The sequence below is a fragment of the Aulonocara stuartgranti genome (genome assembly GCF_965226115.1).
Source record: "Aulonocara stuartgranti genome assembly, chromosome: 15".
NCBI classification, from domain to species: Eukaryota; Metazoa; Chordata; class Actinopteri; order Cichliformes; family Cichlidae; genus Aulonocara; species Aulonocara stuartgranti.
In genome coordinates, this window is record NC_138951.1 from 39,257,313 (window position 1) to 39,280,000 (window position 22,688).

Genomic DNA, 22,688 nt, shown 5'->3' on the forward strand with positions numbered 1-22,688 from the left:
CTGTTAATACCATAATTGCAGTCATCTTAAACAAACACATGACATTTCTTTGGCACGATTGCTTTTTCACTGATTTGAAACTTTAATGTGTGGTACAACAATTCTTCTAGTTAAATAGAAAAAAAAATGGGCTGTCTGTGTAAAAAGCATAAATGGCTGTTTGTCTTGGTGTATTGGTCTTTTGCCAGCATGGCAAACTAGATCAATCTGCTGGGACATCTGATTTGAGGACAATCACTTGCTTTTCCAAAGGACACTGACAACCAGACATTAGATGCCACAGCCCTGGCCCACGGTATCCCCCCCCCCCTCCCCCCCATGCATGCGGTGGGCCTTCTGTAGAAAGAGAGCAGCTTAATGAAGGTGACAAGGTGAAAACAGGAGGACTGATGTGCCGGTGCTGTGAGGGCATGTATAACACCACCTATCCAAGTGTTGAATATAAGGAGGCTTTGAAGAATCTACAATAATTGTGTATTGTTTGTACATGAATCACAATGTGTTACTTCAGAGGTGTGATGTTTTCAGGGTTTTTTAAATAAAAATCAGCTTTCTTTTTAATTGCTATTAACTGACAGTCAGATAACCAGCTTTTAAAAACATATTCATAAACACTTTGCAGTCAACAAAATTTGCACAGAGGTTATAGATGAAATAAAAGTATCACGTGTGTTCTAGGTGTGTTTATAACTCTGTTATTGTACATATTCTGTGTTATACATCATAATCATTCCAGTCTTTATTTTTTTTTTACTGTTTTAATCTTTATAAAACTGTTATTTATATATTTTTGTGATTTCTGCTGTCCTATTGGTCTGGTCTCTCTTGAAAATCTGAGAATGTGATATTCATAATAAAAGGATTTAAGTTTACTGCCAAAAAATGATTGCACTTCATAACAGAAATGTGCTAACTGGCTTGAAATAGATTGAAACTGTTATGAGATTGCTTCAGGGAGCAGACATGACACCGTCTTTTAGGTTTCGCCATCACTTTGTATTATGCGCACAACACCACCCTCCTCTGGCTTCCACATGAACTGCACCTTAAACATCAACTGTTTACAAATGTCATGACACAAACAAACGTTTCAATACCGTAAATCACTTTTTGGACTGCGATCACTTTTTGGCACAACATCGGCTCTGATAACATTTAAAGCGCACTGAAAAACTATTCTTTAATGCTAAAAACCCATTATCAATTGTAATTATTTATTTATTAATTTAAATTTCAGATATCGATCTTCATTTTTGTAAACTGGTGAATTAATGATTTTTTAAAGAATTAAAACGACAAAGTTTGGCAATATATTTTTTTAAAAAGGATGAATAAAGCAGTAAAATAAAATGAGAAATATATATATATATTTTAAAAACTATGATAATTAGACGAACTTTATTTTAAATAAATAAAATTGATTTTCGGTGACCCTGGGTGTCATGGTGATGATGACGTGTTTGAGTGCAGGTATAAAAGCAGGAGGCAAAAGTGGAATTCGGGTTTCACGTTTGAGCGCAAACAGGAGCTTTTTCCCACTAGTGCTGTGAAAACTCGGATTTTTCAAACTACAGCTAACGTTTGAAAATCTTCAAGAAGGATTTGCAAAATGACTTCTTCAAACTTGAGTCGCGAGATGCACCTGCTCTCCCTTTTCATTGAGGAGGTGTTAGATCAACGCTATGGTGAGTACAGCAGGCTAATATGTCAGAGTGCTAGCAAACAAATACAACTTCGATTTTTGTCTTTTATTGTTTGGAAGTAGGACTTCATGAGTGTTAACATTTAGGATGAGATGTTTCATACTTGAGTAACATCAATTTTAACATGTGCCAGTACGCTATAAAGATGGCGCCATGTTTTTTTTTAATTGCTAACGACTTAAGGCGTTGGAGGACGCTGACGTCAGCGCGCGGCCGTTTTTGCATGTAGAGGGTTTGAGTTGACATGTTTGGGCCGCTGGCGCTGAGTTATACGTGAACGTTTCATAGATTGTGAATGTGTAAAGCTGGAGAAGCTGGAGTTTTAAAAGTTCACAGAGTCGCAGGATGAGTTTGAGATTGAAACAGTGTGTGCCTGCAATAAGGAGGTGGGAGGTTTCTCACCTAAATGTAGCTGCTTTATCCTCAAAATATCGATGCTCAACTAATATGAAGATATTACTCCTTAATGTGAATGCGTATTAAAACCTCAGTGAAAATCCACGCAGCCTTACACACATGAAAACTTTTACCAGGTGAAAAATGTGAAGGCTTTCATAAACAATGAGTTCTGCTGGGCGCTTCTTACTGTTTGTGTGTGGAAGAGCTTATGATGATGTAAAGCCATGTCTGGACAATTTAAATTCAGGCTTTAATTTGTGTGATCACATGATTAACGTAGACGCACGCTTTGCTTTCTCGTAGCTGATCTGGTGAGTCCAGTCACTGCACCTCAGATGGTCGTCACTAACTTGAGGAACCGTGAACTGAGCAGGAGGCATCTGAACTCCATGCCTCACCTGGTCCTCACTCTTTACCATAACCTGGTGACTGGGTCCAAGGACTTTCCTAGCATACCTTTTAAAGGATGGTTCCACCGGGACCTGGTGACGACACCATTTGTCAATGTGAGGCAGAGCCAGAGAGAGAACACCACTCCTTCTCCTCCTACGGACTCACCAGCTGGCATGATGCTGCCGCCTGCGGGCTCCAGCTCTCATCCACGCTTCCTGACTCCAGTTCTTCCAGAGAAAGCAGATCTTGCTGTGCTGAAGGCAGATCGGAGGAACTGTGTCCGCACCCTGACTGTCGACGGCCTCCCCGTCACCAGAGTCATCTCCACTGTTTACCAAACAGAGGACACTGAGATGAAGAACCGCTGGAGAGTAACAGACTACAGCGCGGACGGCAGAGTTCTCACTTCGGTGCTCTGCCGTTTTCTAAATATGTCGGCAAAGCGTGCTAAGAGGAAGGCGGAGGAAGAGAGCAGCATCCGGAGCCCGACTCAAGCAAGGAAGCGCTTGAGATTATAATATACAGTGAAGCATGTCGAACGTCAGCAAGCCTGAACAAAGTGGTAAGTAGTAAATAGTGCTTAAGGTTGTTTCTAAAAGAATGTCCTAAAATATTTGAAAATCGTCGAGGTTTTAACTTTTATTCTTTCTTTTCTGCCTCTTGTTTCTAAAAGTCAGGCAAAAGAGTCACGCTGCAAAGAAACACCACACAGAAGATTTTCCCTCAGTAAAATGGTGAATATATTCATCTTGTTATGACGTTTGCTCACAATAACCAGGAGTGTTTCTGAAGTGATTCACTCTCATTTGGTGTTATTTGATCCAAAGACAACTGAGGGTCTTCAGAGCAGCGTGAACGGGCGTCATCTGAGAGCAAGACAGTCCTGGCGCCTTTGTGGTTCCCTCCAGGTACTCCAGCTTCATCCCACAGTCCAGAGAGATGCAGTTAGGTTGAATGTGAGTGTGAATGGTTGTCTGTTTCTCTGTGTTAGACTGACCTGTCCAGGTTATACCCCCGCCTCTGGCCCCATAACAGCTGGGATGGCTCCAATGGTTAAGCAGAAGAAATGGATGGAAGGATGATCCAAAGAGAAACATTGAAGGCCCTCTCACAAAAAAAGATAAGAACTCATTTTACACATTGTTGAAACATCCTGAAAGTTATTTGTTGTGTTTAGAAACTGGTTGAACTGTCATTAGAGTTTGTTTCGACTTGTTGTTCATTTCTTATTCGGTTCAGCTGTGTTTCTATGTGTCCTTAGTTCCCATAATCAGCCTCCTGTGTGTAAATATTGTGTCAGTCTCCCTTTGTCCCTTGTCAGAGTGTTAGTCTCCGTCCCCTCGTGTTTCCTTGCCTCAGTAGTTCTGTTTCCTACAGTTTTCCCCCAGTATAGGTTTTGGTTAGACTTTTTCAGTTCCCTTTGTCAGTCTTTGTATTTGGTATTTCCTCATCAGTCTCATCACTTTCCTCTCCAGAAAGAAAACAATAAAAAGACCTGAAGAGACGTCTATGCAAACGCTCTCATTGTGAAAGATAAGTATACATCCAACTAATCTGTGACTCTGTCACAGCTCTGATCAGCAATTCTTTCAGGTTTGTCTGTTTTGATGATGTTATTAATTGTTATTATCCTTTATCCAGTTAACTTTCAGAGAGGAGCGGAGGGAGGAGCGAAGCCAGCGTGCTCTGTAAACTGTCATTAAAAAAAAGATAAGTATATATTGATTTTATATTATTATGACAGCTCCTCCTCAGTGAACACTTCCTCTAGTTGCTGAAATCATTTACTAATTTTTTTCTTCCCATTTGTCTTTTGTTTTTCAGAGAAAACAGAGGAGCCAAGGTGACATTAAGACCTAAGACAGGACGGATTGAACCCTTTCTCGTAAAAAGATAAGTATTCACTCTGCTTTTAATCAGAATATTGATAAATATCTAAAATTCTGCTCACCTGGTTGATAAAGTTACTAAAATGATTCCCTCTTTTCTGTCATTTGTCCTTTAGAGAGAAGATGAGGAGAGTGAACGTCAGCAAGAATGAACAAAGTGGTAAGTAGTAAATAGTGTTTAAGGTTGTTTCTAAAACATCCCAAACATTAAAAAACTTGTTGAGGTTTTAACTTTTATTCTTTCTTTTCTGCCTCTTGTTTCTAAAAGTCAGGAAAAAGAGCCAAGATGAGAAGAAACTCCACACAGAAGATTTTCCCTCAGTAAAATGGTAAATACATTCATCATGTTATGACGTTTGCTCACAATAACCAGGAGTGTTTCTGAAGTGATTCACTCTCATTTGGTGTTATTTGGTGTTTGTCTTTGAAAGGAGAGGAGCAGTAACGACACTGGGAGACAAACAACAGGATGATCCAAAGAGAAACATCAAAGGCCCTCTCACCAGCTTTCATTTATTAAATTTGTCTTTACTGAACGATTTCTGGTGTGTACTTGTGTTGATACTCAGACAACAGCTCGTCTTTCTGTTTGTGCTGGAAGATTCAGGCAAACACATATTACATATATATGATTGTTATATGACACAGTTTCACATTTAGTGCTATATGATAATGATAAGGTCCAGTTTAATGGTATTGCTAGTGTCTAATGAAATGAACACGTGATTTTCAGATCCAGCAAAGTGAATATTTTTCACTGTGGATAAATTACATGGAAACGTTTAATGAGTCATCAGCTATTTCACTACAAAGATGATGTGATTAAAGGTTCTCATACATGCAGGTCAGAAGTTTTGCTCCATCCTGGATGTTAAATGCTGATCAATGTTTACACATATCTGCACATTTATAACAGCTCATTTCACAGGTCATCAGTCTCCTGACTGCATATGCAGAGTTTTATCATCACGTGTTCATGGCAGACAAACATAATTATGAATTCTTGTTTTAGTTCCATTCAGTCACTCAACATCAGGTGTCTGCTTGTCCTGAGCTGTGAGAACTACAGTGAGTTGCTTTCCTCTTTAGCTTAGTATTAATAAACCAGGTCGTAGGTGGGCACCTGCATCAAGGAGTCAAGAAGCATATTTTATTGTTTAATGGTGAAAACAATGGATTGTTGTTCATTTGTTTAATGGAAAGACTGAAAGTGCGGCCTGGTGTTGACTTACACTTATTCAAAGTGATGAAGTACCAACAGATACTAAAAGTCACAGCCTGAAACACGTCAACTGCTTTATTATTTCTAGTTATAAATAAACTGTCAGTTTATGGCCCCTGTGGCTCGATCAGGCCCTTCCGGGAGATGGAGATATTTATCATTTACTATAACTTGTGCTTATGTTGGTTTTTGCTGTGGTTTCGCTACTGTGTTTTTCTCTTTTTGCTTGTTTTTATTTTTCCAGCAGGTGATCAAACTGATTTTTAGTGTCTTCTCTCTCTGTGTCTCTCTTCTCCTATTTTTTTGCTTTCCATCTCCTTCTGTTGAGCATCTTCCCAACTTCTCTTTTCTTCATCTTTCTCTTTCCCATCCCCAGTCCTGTCCGTTCTGATTGTAATAATTTCAAGGTAAAGAAAAGAAAGAAATAATAAAGAGCTAATACACTTTGACAATCAAGTGGACCAGTGTGGCAAAAGCTGTAATGATCCATTTGGGAAAATAAATCTGTTGGACTGGTAAACTAATATACTATAGTAATACAGTATGAAAAATGGCAAACATGAGAATTCTGTGTGTTTTCCTTCTTATCTGCAGACTAACAGTCCACAGGTTTGGTGCTCAGACTCTGATTTGTTCCCTGGAGATGGAGGAGAGAGAGCACAGAGGACAGCAAGGTGGAGGAGTGAAGGAGAAGGTGGTGCAGCTCAGTGTCCAATCAGGAGTGAGCATCTCTATATATGTATATAGAATATATATATTTCAAGTTGTTGTTGTTTTTTGTTTTTTAAAGCAAACACTAAAACTGTCACCCAGACCTCTGAAGATAAAGATAACTAATCATAAATAAAGGGAATATTATCATGATGAGGACACTATCAGAGGTAGTTCAGGGAACTGTTATACTTCAGATACCAGAAAAATCGTTTTTCTTTTCTTGTTTTTTTGGCTTAACTTCATGGTAGTCAAAATGAAGAAGAGTGCTAAGTAAGTAAAAGCTGCATGGCAAAACACACACCTTCACTGCAGATGCATGCACAGAAACCAGTATTTTTTGTATCTTAAATATTAAGTAGTGTGTGTACAGTAGTCAATATAATGGGATGTGTCCTAAAGCAGCGAAAGAAGAGTTCTTACAGCATTTTGCAATATTTAGGATTTTATTGAACACTTTTACCTTTCAACATTTGTAACATTAGTGAGTAATGAAGCATTGCAGAATAATCCTGTGTTTTTGATTATTTATTGTACACTACAAGTAAACAACAATAAGTTAAACATCTGTCACATCTGTCAGAAGCTTGGATACATTTACTCCTACAAGGATTTTACTCTTATGAAATGTAAAAAGAACACTGAAATTATATTTTACAGTTTTTCACATAAACAGTTTTGCTTTGCTTACAGAAACTATAACTTTAATCTCAGCCAAACCGATTTACTCAGGAACAAATAAAATACTAAAAAAAAGCCAAACGATAACATTTTTAAGTTATCTAAGTGACCTATATATGTTTAACCTGAGTAGCGAAAGACTGCGGTGGGTTTGAAAACGATTTGCCAGGAGTCCGGTGTTCTCACAGCTCTAGTGAGCCTAGCCCCCGGCTCGCTATCGAGCTAGTGGGTAACAGACGTCTCTGAAAATGTCGGAGCGCTTTTGAAAATATGTGGTGTCTTGATAAACTGAGCAGATATTTGAGGTTTACACAGCTACATTCTCGCCTGAAAATATGTGAAACGTTTATTTTGTGACCCATAAAGAATAATAAGAGTAATACTAAAACTAACTAGCTGCCGCCATTGTTGGAAACTGAGCTGGGCTGCGCTATGAATTCTGGGACACAGCTACTTCTTCTTCTTCGGGGTTTAACGGCAGCTGGCATCCTTGTACATGCAGTGCTGCCATCTTCTGTTTCAGTCCGTTATTACACTCTTAAATCCTGCTACTTATTCCTGCGTCTTTTGGGATCTTACAAAGCTTCAAACGACGCTGAAGCTCTACGGTCTGACCGAGAGGGACAAGCAGGACGTGCGGCAGGAGGTAATCAAAGTCTGTAGATCAGTCATACCGGAGATGCAAGATAAATTCCCTGACGTCGTCGACACCGTCCACCGCATCGGTCCCAAGAGGTCCAACAACAACCAACCCAGGGGAATCATCATTCAGTTTACATCCAGGATCTACCGCGATGCTGTCTGGCGCGCTGCTAAGAAGTCCACCTACCTGAAACGTAACAACCTAAAGCTGGCTGAGGATCTGTCCCCTAACGACCGCGCCCGAAGAAACAGACTCTGGCCGTCTGTGGAAGCTGCGCGCAAAGAAAACAAGCTGGCGTTCTTCGTAGGAGGTCGTGCGTTCGTGGAGGGAAAAGAGATTTTTCCAGCCCTATAATTTGATCCAAGGTATTTTGAGGTGAAAACTGAAGTATCTTAAGATTAACTTGGTTTCACTGCCGTTCTTTTTTTGTTTGTTTGTTTTTGTTGTTGGACTCATAAAACGATCAGAGTTAAACTGATGCAGTTTATTTGTTATAAGTTTATTGGTCTTCAGTTTGGCTGCAATATTTTTACTGAAAATGTTATGAGCAAGCTGGATAAGCTTCTTTTTATTCTTTTTTATTTTTTTTATTTTTTTGAATAATTAGTTATTTAAATGGAGCAAGAAAATTTCTATTAAGCTCCCTTTCAATGCTCATATGTGAAGCGTTTATTTATTTTATTTATTTATTTTTACCACATTGGTTTTATTGTTTTAGGCTATTGTATTCCTATTATTATTCAAGTTCACAATTTCCTTACTCAGGGGTTGCAGTTCTCATCTTATATAGGACTCTCTTAAGTGACCAGGTTCCCAATTCAACTGTTCTTCATTTACTTGGTTTAAGCTTTTTCTTATTTGTCACTTTTAATTTTTGTTACTATCATTATGTCTCTGTCTGTTATTTCTTTAAATGCAAGAGGTTTAAGAAACAATGTTAAACGTAAGGCTATTTTTTTGTTTTGCAAGCAGTTCAATTCAGATTTCTGTTTTATACAAGAGTCTCACTCAACAGAACAAGAAAAAACATTTTGGAGATCGCAATGGGGAGATGATCTGTGGATGTCCCATGGTACAGAGCATGCTGCTGATGTCTGCATACTTAAAGGAAGATTTAATGGTAAAATCTTGAATTCTGACATAGATAAAGATGGTCATTACATTTTTCTAATAGTTGAGGCTGCACACTCTATCTATATTTTAGTCAATGTGTATGGTTTTAACTGTCAGAGGGAGAATAAACTATATTTTGATAGGTTGGAGGAGCGCCTACTGCGCTGGTTATCGAAAAATCCCAATTCTTTTATTATTTTTGGTGGAGACTTTAATACAGTGTTTAACAGCTATTTGGACAGATGGCCTTCTAGAAGTTCAGACTCTAACTCATTCATAAGACTGTTTGCACAAAGATTCAACTTAGTCGATTCTTGGAGGGATTCTCATTCGTCTCAGATAGCTTATACATGGTGTAATAAGACTCAAACCAGACACTCACGTATCGATTTTTGGCTTATCTTATAAGATTTAGAAAAAGTTAAAACGGATATTTATCCTACACCACTCTCAGACCACAAAATGGTTAGCTTATCGATCCCGTTGTCATCCTCCCTAATCACTAAAACCTCTTACTGGAAGTTAAATAGTACCATTCTTGAGCATAAAGAAGTGATTTGTGAAGTTCAGAGATTCATTAAACTTTATTGGAGTAAAGCTCTCACAAATAATACATTTTGTAGTAACTGGGAACTTTTGAAATATGAAATTGGAAAATTCTTTAGAAAATATAGCAGTGATTTAGCAAAAAAAAGAAGATCTGATGAGACGCAAGTGATACAAAAGATCACATGCCTTACTTCCAAACCAATAGACACCCTCAGTGAATCTGATAAGATAGAACTGGTTGACCTGCAGCACAGGTTAGATGAGCATAGCAAATAGCACATAGCAAAATATTGTTCAAACTTTTATTGCAAACTTTATTCTTCTAGTTATTGCCCTGAAGGTTGTCTGACTTTTTAAAATTCTTTAGACAAAATTACTCAGCTGAATGAGGAGGATAGTCAGCTTTGCGACAGATCAATTTCTTTGATTGAGGTTGCAGATGCTATAAAACATCTAAAGATTAACAAATCACCTGGAACTGACGGCCTTACTGCCGAGTTTTACAAACAGTTCGCTGACAGTTTAGCCCCGTTTCTTTTAGAAGTTTTTAAGGAAAGTATGGATAGAGGTGCACTCCCTCCCACTTTATGTCAAGGTTTGATCACCCTCATTCCAAAACCAGGAAAGGATCCTTTGCTCTTAGACAATTGGCGACCAATCTCATTACTGAATAATGATTATAAGATATTGGCACAAATTCTGGCTAATAGAATGAAACCTGTATTAGATCAAGTTATTGATGAGAGTCAGTCTGGTTTCATGCAGAATCGTCATATCTCAAACAACATAAGATTAATTTTAGACATAATAGATTACCCAGAACTTGTACAGGATGATAGTCTTATTCTTTTTTTAGATTTCTACAAGGCGTTCGACTCCTTAGAGCATGAGTTTATTTTTACTGCTTTAAATAAATTTGGGTTTGGTCAGTCCTTCTGTAATGCCGTTCGGACACTGTATTCCAATAGTAACAGCTCCATAAAGCTTGCCACTGGTACTTCCCCGAGATTCTCTCTAAAGCGTGGAGTGAGGCAGGGTTGCCCCCTATCCGTATATTTATTCCTTCTTTCTGTGCAACTCCTTAATTCACACATTAAACTCAGTTCTTTAAAAGGCCTGGTCATTGCTAACAGAGAAATACTCATAAGTCAGCTGGCAGACGATACAGCTCTCTTCCTCAGAGACGCCTCGCAAGTTTCAGTGGCCATTAACAATATACAGCCATTCTCTAAAGCCTCTTTCACTCAACCTGCATAAATGTGAACTTTTACCAGTTAAAAGTTGTTTAGCAACTTCAATTCATGGAATACCTGTAAGAAACTCTGTAAGATACCTTGGAATTCAAATAATAAAAAATGAGCAATCCAGATGCTCCACAAACTTCATTCCTATTATAGATAAATCCCAAAAAATCTTTAATCATTGGCTACAGCGAGACCTGTCATTGAAGGGTAGAGTTCTGCTATCGAAGGCTGAAGGTATCTCCCGTCTAACCTATGCTGCCCAGTCACTACATGTTGATAATACAACCTGTAAGTCAATTAACAAATTATTATACAATTTTTTATGGAAAAATAAAACTCACTACTTGCGTAAATCAGTAGCTTTAAATTCATATGATAAAGGAGGTATAAATTTTATTGATTTCGGTGCTCTTAACAACACCTTTAAAATAAACTGGATTAAAAAGTATTTAAGAAATCCCACTTCTATCTGGAACTTTATCTCACATCATGTGTTCTCTAATTTAGGCGGCCTTAACTTCCTACTGCTCTGCAATTACAGTATTCCAAAAATACCACTGAAACTTTCTCACTTTCATCAACAAATTCTTTTGGCATGGGCGCTGATTTACAAACACAATTTCTCTCCACAAAACTGTTTTATTTGGAATAACTGCAATATTATTTATAAAAATAAAACTCTTTTTTTTAAATAACTGGTTTAATAATGGAATAATCTTGGTTAGTCAGTTATATAGAGAAGATGGACTCTTATATAATTACTCTGAGTTCCTCAGGAGATGTACCGATAACGCCTAAAGAATTCTCAATAGTGTTCGATGCCATCCCATCTGGTCTGTCCATGTTACACAGATGCTCCCACAGTGCTCCACTACAGGTCACTCCCCCGGATGTGTTACATTCTTCTCTTGGCAATGTTTGCTTTTCCTCTCATAAGTCTATAAATACCAAAATAAGATCTCTCTTTCAGGATGCAATGGTCTCTGTTCCATCAGCCATATTTTATTGGGCCAATTTTGTAACAGATATTGAATGGAAAAAAGTTTGGACTTGACCACAAAGGTTTTTCTTAACAAACAAAATTAAAGAGATTTCCTTTAAGTCGATTCATAAGTTTTACCCTACCAAACAATATTTGTCCAAATTTATGGCTGAAATAAATGTACATTGTACCTTCTGTCAAGAGCAACCTGAAACAGTTTCTCATCTGTTTTGGTCATGTAAATTTACGTGTAAATTCTGGAAGGATTTCCACAAGTTTATTACTGACTTTGTTCTCCCTAATCTTCAACTATACTATAAGGATGTTATCTTTGGCTATTATAATTTTAAAGACAAGGACAATGATGCTTTCTTCTTTATAAATTTGGTTTTATTTTTGGCAAAATTTCATATACACAAAAGCAAAGTCCTCGGCAGAAAGCCTGAACTTCTTGTATTAAAAATGGAACTTGCACAATATATAAGGACAATCTCCTCATCAAAAAACACTAAGGCTCTCAAGACTGTTAACATCTATATCCGATTGAAACTGCTAACTTGATTTTGGCTCTTGCAAACTTTTGTTTATTTATGTTCCCCTTAATTTATTTTATTTTTTGTACTCACTTTTGTCTCACTGTCCTTGTCACTCTTTCTGTTCCTCATTGTACTACCACAATGGCATCTTTTATGTGATCCCTGTTTTACTTGACTGTATGTTTAAAATGTGATAAATAAAGTTAAAAAAAAAATAAAATAAAAAATCGTGAGTCTTCGACTAATCGTGGCAGCTCTAATTACAGATATCATCTTTCACTTGTGTATTTTAATGTGTTTCAGAACAATATTTCTGTTGTGCAGACTTACGGTTGGTAAACAGCAAATATCCAAGTCATTCAAAATAACATCTGTCATGTAGCTCCTGACTCCCTAAGAGTCAAAAGCTTTACAGTATTTTTTGAAGACATACAAACGTTTATTTTCAAACTAATAACTGAGTTACAGGGTCAAAAATAAAAAATTAACAGTCAGTACTTTTGTTGTTCTTTTTGACAAATTCCTGTTAAATGTATTGGACCCTCTGTTTTTAGGTTTTATTTTTTTCATCTTGACTTCATTGGAAATGCTAGCAAGAAGTCAGTTCAACAGATGTAACTTATAGTGAGATTGGAGGCGGTGCAGTATTAATATCAGAATCCCTTAGTTTTGATTATTAATCCTCTGGCTGACCCCATATTGCATTTTTTCATCTTAAAATGATGCACAGTCTTTATGTAAAATGCACTGTCTTCTTGATATTTATCAACCCATCAGTTTGTATTTCTGTGTGTTAATAAAGTTCCAACTTTTGTATTGTAACATTTTTGTGTTTTTCTTTCTTTAGTTTTTCAGACAACTCAAACTTTTAAACACTTGTAATGAGCTGTTTGTGTGTGTGTGTGTGTGTGTGTGTAAGAAGTACCACTTTAACAACTTCATTAATATTGTTTTGTATCATAGTAATAAAGGTTAGTTTTAACGTCTGTATCCCCTCCTTATTTAATCTGAGATGTTCTTTTCTAAAAACCTCAGGATTGTGCAAGTACTTGTTGAGTTTAGAAGGTAAGTGGAACACTAAACAGAAAAGAAAAGAGACAGAGATGTGTGTTTTCTGTTAATACCATAATTGCAGTCATCTTAAACAAACACATGACATTTCTTTGGCACGATTGCTTTTTCACTGATTTGAAACTTTAATGTGTGGTACAACAATTCTTCTAGTTAAATAGAAAAAAAAAATGGGCTGTCTGTGTAAAAAGCATAAATGGCTGTTTGTCTTGGTGTATTGGTCTTTTGCCAGCATGGCAAACTAGATCAATCTGCTGGGACATCTGATTTGAGGACAATCACTTGCTTTTCCAAAGGACACTGACAACCAGACATTAGATGCCACAGCCCTGGCCCACGGTATCCCCCCCCCCCCCTCCCCCCCATGCATGCGGTGGGCCTTCTGTAGAAAGAGAGCAGCTTAATGAAGGTGACAAGGTGAAAACAGGAGGACTGATGTGCCGGTGCTGTGAGGGCATGTATAACACCACCTATCCAAGTGTTGAATATAAGGAGGCTTTGAAGAATCTACAATAATTGTGTGTTGTTTGTACATGAATCACAATGTGTTACTTCAGAGGTGTGATGTTTTCAGGGTTTTTTAAATAAAAATCAGCTTTCTTTTTAATTGCTATTAACTGACAGTCAGATAACCAGCTTTTAAAAACATATTCATAAACACTTTGCAGTCAACAAAATTTGCACAGAGGTTATAGATGAAATAAAAGTATCACGTGTGTTCTAGGTGTGTTTATAACTCTGTTATTGTACATATTCTGTGTTATACATCATAATCATTCCAGTCTTTATTTTTTTTTTACTGTTTTAATCTTTATAAAACTGTTATTTATATATTTTTGTGATTTCTGCTGTCCTATTGGTCTGGTCTCTCTTGAAAATCTGAGAATGTGATATTCATAATAAAAGGATTTAAGTTTACTGCCAAAAAATGATTGCACTTCATAACAGAAATGTGCTAACTGGCTTGAAATAGATTGAAACTGTTATGAGATTGCTTCAGGGAGCAGACATGACACCGTCTTTTAGGTTTCGCCATCACTTTGTATTATGCGCACAACACCACCCTCCTCTGGCTTCCACATGAACTGCACCTTAAACATCAACTGTTTACAAATGTCATGACACAAACAAACGTTTCAATACCGTAAATCACTTTTTGGACTGCGATCACTTTTTGGCACAACATCGGCTCTGATAACATTTAAAGCGCACTGAAAAACTATTCTTTAATGCTAAAAACCCATTATCAATTGTAATTATTTATTTATTAATTTAAATTTCAGATATCGATCTTCATTTTTGTAAACTGGTGAATTAATGATTTTTTAAAGAATTAAAACGACAAAGTTTGGCAATATATTTTTTTAAAAAGGATGAATAAAGCAGTAAAATAAAATGAGAAATATATATATATATTTTAAAAACTATGATAATTAGACGAACTTTATTTTAAATAAATAAAATTGATTTTCGGTGACCCTGGGTGTCATGGTGATGATGACGTGTTTGAGTGCAGGTATAAAAGCAGGAGGCAAAAGTGGAATTCGGGTTTCACGTTTGAGCGCAAACAGGAGCTTTTTCCCACTAGTGCTGTGAAAACTCGGATTTTTCAAGCTACAGCTAACGTTTGAAAATCTTCAAGAAGGATTTGCAAAATGACTTCTTCAAACTTGAGTCGCGAGATGCACCTGCTCTCCCTTTTCATTGAGGAGGTGTTAGATCAACGCTATGGTGAGTACAGCAGGCTAATATGTCAGAGTGCTAGCAAACAAATACAACTTCGATTTTTGTCTTTTATTGTTTGGAAGTAGGACTTCATGAGTGTTAACATTTAGGATGAGATGTTTCATACTTGAGTAACATCAATTTTAACATGTGCCAGTACGCTATAAAGATGGCGCCATGTTTTTTTTTAATTGCTAACGACTTAAGGCGTTGGAGGACGCTGACGTCAGCGCGCGGCCGTTTTTGCATGTAGAGGGTTTGAGTTGACATGTTTGGGCCGCTGGCGCTGAGTTATACGTGAACGTTTCATAGATTGTGAATGTGTAAAGCTGGAGAAGCTGGAGTTTTAAAAGTTCACAGAGTCGCAGGATGAGTTTGAGATTGAAACAGTGTGTGCCTGCAATAAGGAGGTGGGAGGTTTCTCACCTAAATGTAGCTGCTTTATCCTCAAAATATCGATGCTCAACTAATATGAAGATATTACTCCTTAATGTGAATGCGTATTAAAACCTCAGTGAAAATCCACGCAGCCTTACACACATGAAAACTTTTACCAGGTGAAAAATGTGAAGGCTTTCATAAACAATGAGTTCTGCTGGGCGCTTCTTACTGTTTGTGTGTGGAAGAGCTTATGATGATGTAAAGCCATGTCTGGACAATTTAAATTCAGGCTTTAATTTGTGTGATCACATGATTAACGTAGACGCACGCTTTGCTTTCTCGTAGCTGATCTGGTGAGTCCAGTCACTGCACCTCAGATGGTCGTCACTAACTTGAGGAACCGTGAACTGAGCAGGAGGCATCTGAACTCCATGCCTCACCTGGTCCTCACTCTTTACCATAACCTGGTGACTGGGTCCAAGGACTTTCCTAGCATACCTTTTAAAGGATGGTTCCACCGGGACCTGGTGACGACACCATTTGTCAATGTGAGGCAGAGCCAGAGAGAGAACACCACTCCTTCTCCTCCTACGGACTCACCAGCTGGCATGATGCTGCCGCCTGCGGGCTCCAGCTCTCATCCACGCTTCCTGACTCCAGTTCTTCCAGAGAAAGCAGATCTTGCTGTGCTGAAGGCAGATCGGAGGAACTGTGTCCGCACCCTGACTGTCGACGGCCTCCCCGTCACCAGAGTCATCTCCACTGTTTACCAAACAGAGGACACTGAGATGAAGAACCGCTGGAGAGTAACAGACTACAGCGCGGACGGCAGAGTTCTCACTTCGGTGCTCTGCCGTTTTCTAAATATGTCGGCAAAGCGTGCTAAGAGGAAGGCGGAGGAAGAGAGCAGCATCCGGAGCCCGACTCAAGCAAGGAAGCGCTTGAGATTATAATATACAGTGAAGCATGTCGAACGTCAGCAAGCCTGAACAAAGTGGTAAGTAGTAAATAGTGCTTAAGGTTGTTTCTAAAAGAATGTCCTAAAATATTTGAAAATCGTCGAGGTTTTAACTTTTATTCTTTCTTTTCTGCCTCTTGTTTCTAAAAGTCAGGCAAAAGAGTCACGCTGCGAAGAAACACCACACAGAAGATTTTCCCTCAGTAAAATGGTGAATATATTCATCTTGTTATGACGTTTGCTCACAATAACCAGGAGTGTTTCTGAAGTGATTCACTCTCATTTGGTGTTATTTGATCCAAAGACAACTGAGGGTCTTCAGAGCAGCGTGAACGGGCGTCATCTGAGAGCAAGACAGTCCTGGCGCCTTTGTGGTTCCCTCCAGGTACTCCAGCTTCATCCCACAGTCCAGAGAGATGCAGTTAGGTTGAATGTGAGTGTGAATGGTTGTCTGTTTCTCTGTGTTAGACTGACCTGTCCAGGTTATACCCCCGCCTCTGGCCCCATAACAGCTGGGATGGCTCCAATGGTTAAGCAGAAGAAATGGATGGAAGGATGATCCAAAGAGAAACATTGAAGGCCCTCTCACAAAAAAAGATAAGAACTCATTTTACACATTGTTGAAACATCCTGAAAGTTATTTGTTGTGTTTAGAAACTGGTTGAACTGTCATTAGAGTTTGTTTCGACTTGTTGTTCATTTCTTATTCGGTTCAGCTGTGTTTCTATGTGTCCTTAGTTCCCATAATCAGCCTCCTGTGTGTAAATATTGTGTCAGTCTCCCTTTGTCCCTTGTCAGAGTGTTAGTCTCCGTCCCCTCGTGTTTCCTCGCCTCAGTAGTTCTGTTTCCTACAGTTTTCCCCCAGTATAGGTTTTGGTTAGACTTTTTCAGTTCCCTTTGTCAGTCTTTGTATTTGGTATTTCCTCATCAGTCTCATCACTTTCCTCTCCAGAAAGAAAACAATAAAAAGACCTGAAGAGACGTCTATGCAAACGCTCTCATTGTGAAAGATAAGTATACATCCAACTAATCTGTGACTCTGTCACAGCTCTGATCAGCAATTCTTTCAGGTTTGTCTGTTTTGATGATGTTATTAATTGTTATTATCCTTTATCCAGTTAACTTTCAGAGAGGAGCGGAGGGAGGAGCGAAGCCAGCGTGCTCTGTAAACTGTCATTAAAAAAAAGATAAGTATATATTGATTTTATATTATTATGACAGCTCCTCCTCAGTGAACACTTCCTCTAGTTGCTGAAATCATTTACTAATTTTTTTCTTCCCATTTGTCTTTTGTTTTTCAGAGAAAACAGAGGAGCCAAGGTGACATTAAGACCTAAGACAGGACGGATTGAACCCTTTCTCGTAAAAAGATAAGTATTCACTCTGCTTTTAATCAGAATATTGATAAATATCTAAAATTCTGCTCACCTGGTTGATAAAGTTACTAAAATGATTCCCTCTTTTCTGTCATTTGTCCTTTAGAGAGAAGATGAGGAGAGTGAACGTCAGCAAGAATGAACAAAGTGGTAAGTAGTAAATAGTGTTTAAGGTTGTTTGTAAAATATCCCAAACATTAAAAAACTTGTTGAGGTTTTAACTTTTATTCTTTCTTTTCTGCCTCTTGTTTCTAAATGTCAGGAAAAAGAGCCAAGATGAGAAGAAACTCCACACAGAAGATTTTCCCTCAGTAAAATGGTAAATACATTCATCATGTTATGACGTTTGCTCACAATAACCAGGAGTGTTTCTGAAGTGATTCACTCTCATTTGGTGTTATTTGGTGTTTGTCTTTGAAAGGAGAGGAGCAGTAACGACACTGGGAGACAAACAACAGGATGATCCAAAGAGAAACATCAAAGGCCCTCTCACCAGCTTTCATTTATTAAATTTGTCTTTACTGAACGATTTCTGGTGTGTACTTGTGTTGATACTCAGACAACAGCTCGTCTTTCTGTTTGTGCTGGAAGATTCAGGCAAACACATATTACATATATAGATTGTTATATGACACAGTTTCACATTTAGTGCTCTATGATAATGATAAGGTCCAGTTTAATGGTATTGCTAGTGTCTAATGAAATGAACACGTGATTTTCAGATCCAGCAAAGTGAATATTTTTCACTGTGGATAAATTACATGGAAACGTTTAATGAGTCATCAGCTATTTCACTACAAAGATGATGTGATTAAAGGTTCTCATACATGCAGGTCAGAAGTTTTGCTCCATCCTGGATGTTAAATGCTGATCAATGTTTACACATATCTGCACTTTTCTAACAGCTCATTTCACAGGTCATCAGTCTCCTGACTGCATATGCAGAGTTTTATCATCACGTGTTCATGGCAGACAAACATAATTATGAATTCTTGTTTTAGTTCCATTCAGTCACTCAACATCAGGTGTCTGCTTGTCCTGAGCTGTGAGAACTACAGTGAGTTGCTTTCCTCTTTAGCTTAGTATTAATAAACCAGGTCGTAGGTGGGCACCTGCATCAAGGAGTCAAGAAGCATATTTTATTGTTTAATGGTGAAAACAATGGATTGTTGGTCATTTGTTTAATGGAAAGACTGAAAGTGCGGCCTGGTGTTGACTTACACTTATTCCAAGTGATGAAGTACCAACAGATACTAAAAGTCACAGCCTGAAACACGTCAACTGCTTTATTATTTCTAGTTATAAATAAACTGTCAGTTTATGGCCCCTGTGGCTCGATCAGGCCCTTCCGGGAGATGGAGATATTTATCATTTACTATAACTTGTGCTTATGTTGGTTTTTGCTGTGGTTTCGCTACTGTGTTTTTCTCTTTTTGCTTGTTTTTATTTTTCCAGCAGGTGATCAAACAGATTTTTAGTGTCTTCTCTCTCTGTGTCTCTCTTCTCCTATCTTTTTGCTTTCCATCTCCTTCTGTTGAGCATCTTCCCAACTTCTCTTTTCTTCATCTTTCTCTTTCCCATCCCCAGTCCTGTCCGTTCTGATTGTAATAATTTCAAGGTAAAGAAAAGAAAGAAATAATAAAGAGCTAATACACTTTGACAATCAAGTGGACCAGTGTGGCAAAAGCTGTAATGATCCATTTGGGAAAATAAATCTGTTGGACTGGTAAACTAATATACTATAGTAATACGGTATGAAAAATGGCAAACATGAGAATTCTGTGTGTTTTCCTTCTTATCTCCAGACTAACAGTCCACAGGTTTGGTGCTCAGACTCTGATTTGTTCCCTGGAGATGGAGGAGAGAGAGCACAGAGGACAGCAAGGTGGAGGAGTGAAGGAGAAGGTGGTGCAGCTCAGTGTCCAATCAGGAGTGAGCATCTCTATATATGTATATAGAATATATATATTTCGAGTTTTTGTTTTGAGTTTTTGTTGTTTTTTGTTTTTTAAAGCAAACACTAAAACTGTCACCCAGACCTCTGAAGATAAAGATAACTAATCATAAATAAAGGGAATATTATCATGATGAGGACACTATCAGAGGTAGTTCAGGGAACTGTTATAGTTCAGATACCAGAAAAATCGTTTTTCTTTTCTTGTTTTTTTGGCTTAACTTCATGGTAGTCAAAATGAAGAAGAGTGCTAAGTAAGTAAAAGCTGCATGGCAAAACACACACCTTCACTGCAGATGCATGCACAGAAACCAGTATTTTTTGTATCTTAAATATTAAGTAGTGTGTGTACAGTAGTCAATATAATGGGATGTGTCCTAAAGCAGCGAAAGAAGAGTTCTTACAGCATTTTGCAATATTTAGGATTTTATTGAACACTTTTACCTTTCAACATTTGTAACATTAGTGAGTAATGAAGCATTGCAGAATAATCCTGTGTTTTTGATTATTTATTGTACACTACAAGTAAACAACAATAAGTTAAACATCTGTCACATCTGTCAGAAGCTTGGATACATTTACTCCTACAAGGATTTTACTCTTATGAAATGTAAAAAGAACACTGAAATTATATTTTACAGTTTTTCACATAAACAGTTTTGCTTTGCTTACAGAAACTATAACTTTAATCTCAGCCAAACCGATTTACTCAGGAACAAATAAAATACTAAAAAAAAGCCAAACGATAACATTTTTAAGTTATCTAAGTGACCTATATATGTTTAACCTGAGTAGCGAAAGACTGCGGTGGGTTTGAAAACGATTTGCCAGGAGTCCGGTGTTCTCACAGCTCTAGTTAGCCTAGCCCCCGGCTCGCTATCGAGCTAGTGGGTAACAGACGTCTCCGAAAACGTCGGAGCGCTTTTGAAAATATGTGGTGTCTTGATAAACTGAGCAGATATTTGAGGTTTACACAGCTACAGTCTCGCCTGAAAATATGTGAAACGTTTATTTTGTGACCCATAAAGAATAATAAGAGTAATACTAAAACTAACTAGCTGCCGCCATTGTTGGAAACTGAGCTGGGCTGCGCTATGAATTCTGGGACACAGCTACTTCTTCTTCTTCGGGGTTTAACGGCAGCTGGCATCCTTGTACATGCAGTGCTGCCATCTTCTGTTTCAGTCCGTTATTACACTCTTAAATCCTGCTACTTATTCCTGCGTCTTTTGGGATCTTACAAAGCTTCAAACGACGCTGAAGCTCTACGGTCTGACCGAGAGGGACAAGCAGGACGTGCGGCAGGAGGTAATCAAAGTCTGTAGATCAGTCATACCGGAGATGCAAGATAAATTCCCCGACGTCGTTGACACCGTCCACCGCATCGGTCCCAAGAGGTCCAACAACAACCAACCCAGGGGAATCATCATTCAGTTTACATCCAGGATCTACCGCGATGCTGTCTGGCGCGCTGCTAAGAAGTCCACCTACCTGAAAGGTAACAACCTAAAGCTGGCTGAGGATCTGTCCCCTGACGACCGCGCCCGAAGAAACAGACTCTGGCCGTCTGTGGAAGCTGCGCGCAAAGAAAACAAGCTGGCGTTCTTCGTAGGAGGTCGTGCGTTCGTGGAGGGAAAAGAGATTTTTCCAGCCCTATAATTTGATCCAAGGTATTTTGAGGTGAAAACTGAAGTATCTTAAGATTAACTTGGTTTCACTGCCGTTCTTTTTTTGTTTGTTTGTTTTTGTTGTTGGACTCATAAAACGATCAGAGTTAAACTGATGCAGTTTATTTGTTATAAGTTTATTGGTCTTCAGTTTGGCTGCAATATTTTTACTGAAAATGTTATGAGCAAGCTGGATAAGCTTCTTTTTATTTTTTTTTATTTTTATTCTTTTTTTGAATAATTAGTTATTTAAATGGAGCAAGAAAATTTCTATTAAGCTCCCTTTCAATGCTCATATGTGAAGCGTTTATTTATTTTATTTATTTATTTATTTATTTATTTTTACCACATTGGTTTTATTGTTTTAGGCTATTGTATTCCTATTATTATTCAAGTTCACAATTTCCTTACTCAGGGGTTGCAGTTCTCATCTTATATAGGACTCTCTTAAGTGACCAGGTTCCCAATTCAACTGTTCTTCATTTACTTGGTCTAAGCTTTTTCTTATTTGTCACTTTTAATTTTTGTTACTATCATTATGTCTCTGTCTGTTATTTCTTTAAATGCAAGAGGTTTAAGAAACAATGTTAAATGTAAGGCTATTTTTTTGTTTTGCAAGCAGTTCAATTCAGATTTCTGTTTTATACAAGAGTCTCACTCAACAGAACAAGAAAAAACATTTTGGAGATCGCAATGGGGAGATGATCTGTGGATGTCCCATGGTACAGAGCATGCTGCTGATGTCTGCATACTTAAAGGAAGATTTAATGGTAAAATCTTGAATTCTGACATAGATAAAGATGGTCATTACATTTTTCTAATAGTTGAGGCTGCACACTCTATCTATATTTTAGTCAGTGTGTATGGTTTTAACTGTCAGAGGGAGAATAAACTATATTTTGATAGGTTGGAGGAGCGCCTACTGCGCTGGTTATCGAAATATCCCAATTCTTTTATTATTTTTGGTGGAGACTTTAATACAGTGTTTAACAGCTATTTGGACAGATGGCCTTCTAGAAGTTCAGACTCTAACTCATTCATAAGACTGTTTGCACAAAGATTCAACATAGTCGATTCTTGGAGGGATTCTCATTCGTCTCAGATAGCTTATACATGGTGTAATAAGACTCAAACCAGACACTCACGTATCGATTTTTGGCTTATCTTATAAGATTTAGAAAAAGTTAAAACGGATATTTATCCTACACCACTCTCAGACCACAAAATGGTTAGCTTATCGATCCCGTTGTCATCCTCCCTAATCACTAAAACCTCTTACTGGAAGTTAAATAGTACCATTCTTGAGCATAAAGAAGTGATTTGTGAAGTTCAGAGATTCATTAAACTTTATTGGAGTAAAGCTCTCACAAATAATACATTTTGTAGTAACTGGGAACTTTTGAAATATGAAATTGGAAAATTCTTTAGAAAATATAGCAGTGATTTAGCAAAAAGAAGAAGATCTGATGAGACGCAAGTGATACAAAAGAT

General features: G+C 37.8%; 2 protein-coding genes across 5 annotated transcripts; both read left to right on the plus strand.

Moving 5' to 3' along the window:
* The first annotated feature begins 1,437 nt into the window (after window positions 1-1,437).
* On the plus strand, window positions 1,438-4,923 carry LOC309688630 (uncharacterized protein). Of its 2 annotated transcripts, none has more exons than XM_082504507.1 (8): window positions 1,438-1,685; window positions 2,406-3,057; window positions 3,169-3,229; window positions 3,323-3,403; window positions 3,487-4,392; window positions 4,505-4,544; window positions 4,653-4,713; window positions 4,816-4,923. In XM_082504507.1, exons 1-2 carry the CDS (start codon window positions 1,610-1,612, stop codon window positions 3,011-3,013), a joined length of 684 nt encoding a protein of 227 aa, XP_082360633.1. In that variant the 5' UTR covers window positions 1,438-1,609; the 3' UTR covers window positions 3,014-3,057; window positions 3,169-3,229; window positions 3,323-3,403; window positions 3,487-4,392; window positions 4,505-4,544; window positions 4,653-4,713; window positions 4,816-4,923. The 2 variants fall into 2 exon arrangements, with proteins under 2 accessions (XP_082360633.1, XP_082360634.1); XM_082504508.1 differs by having other exon boundaries at window positions 4,657-4,713.
* Window positions 4,924-14,618: 9,695 nt separating this feature from the next.
* Window positions 14,619-21,022, plus strand: LOC309688820 (uncharacterized protein). 3 transcript variants are annotated; one of them, XM_082504806.1, is made up of 5 exons: window positions 14,619-14,867; window positions 15,588-16,239; window positions 16,351-16,411; window positions 16,505-16,585; window positions 16,669-17,021. In XM_082504806.1, exons 1-2 carry the CDS (start codon window positions 14,792-14,794, stop codon window positions 16,193-16,195), a joined length of 684 nt encoding a protein of 227 aa, XP_082360932.1. In that variant the 5' UTR covers window positions 14,619-14,791; the 3' UTR covers window positions 16,196-16,239; window positions 16,351-16,411; window positions 16,505-16,585; window positions 16,669-17,021. The 3 variants fall into 3 exon arrangements, 2 of the variants coding, with proteins under 2 accessions (XP_082360932.1, XP_082360931.1); XR_014271172.1 differs by lacking the exons at window positions 14,619-14,867; window positions 15,588-16,239; window positions 16,351-16,411; window positions 16,505-16,585; window positions 16,669-17,021 and adding exons at window positions 17,037-17,574; window positions 17,687-17,726; window positions 17,839-17,895; window positions 17,998-18,111; window positions 19,382-21,022; XM_082504805.1 differs by lacking the exons at window positions 16,351-16,411; window positions 16,505-16,585; window positions 16,669-17,021 and adding exons at window positions 17,839-17,895; window positions 17,998-18,105.
* The last annotated feature ends 1,666 nt before the right edge of the window (window positions 21,023-22,688 follow it).

Coding starts and splice junctions, on each gene's coding strand:
- LOC309688820 (XM_082504805.1), top strand. CDS start 14,792: ATGACTTCTTCAAACTTGAGTCGCGAGATGCACCTGCTCTCCCTTTTC. Junction 14,868..15,587: donor GGTGTTAGATCAACGCTATG/GTGAGTACAGCA, acceptor GCTTTCTCGTAG/CTGATCTGGTGAGTCCAGTC.
- LOC309688630 (XM_082504507.1), top strand. CDS start 1,610: ATGACTTCTTCAAACTTGAGTCGCGAGATGCACCTGCTCTCCCTTTTC. Junction 1,686..2,405: donor GGTGTTAGATCAACGCTATG/GTGAGTACAGCA, acceptor GCTTTCTCGTAG/CTGATCTGGTGAGTCCAGTC.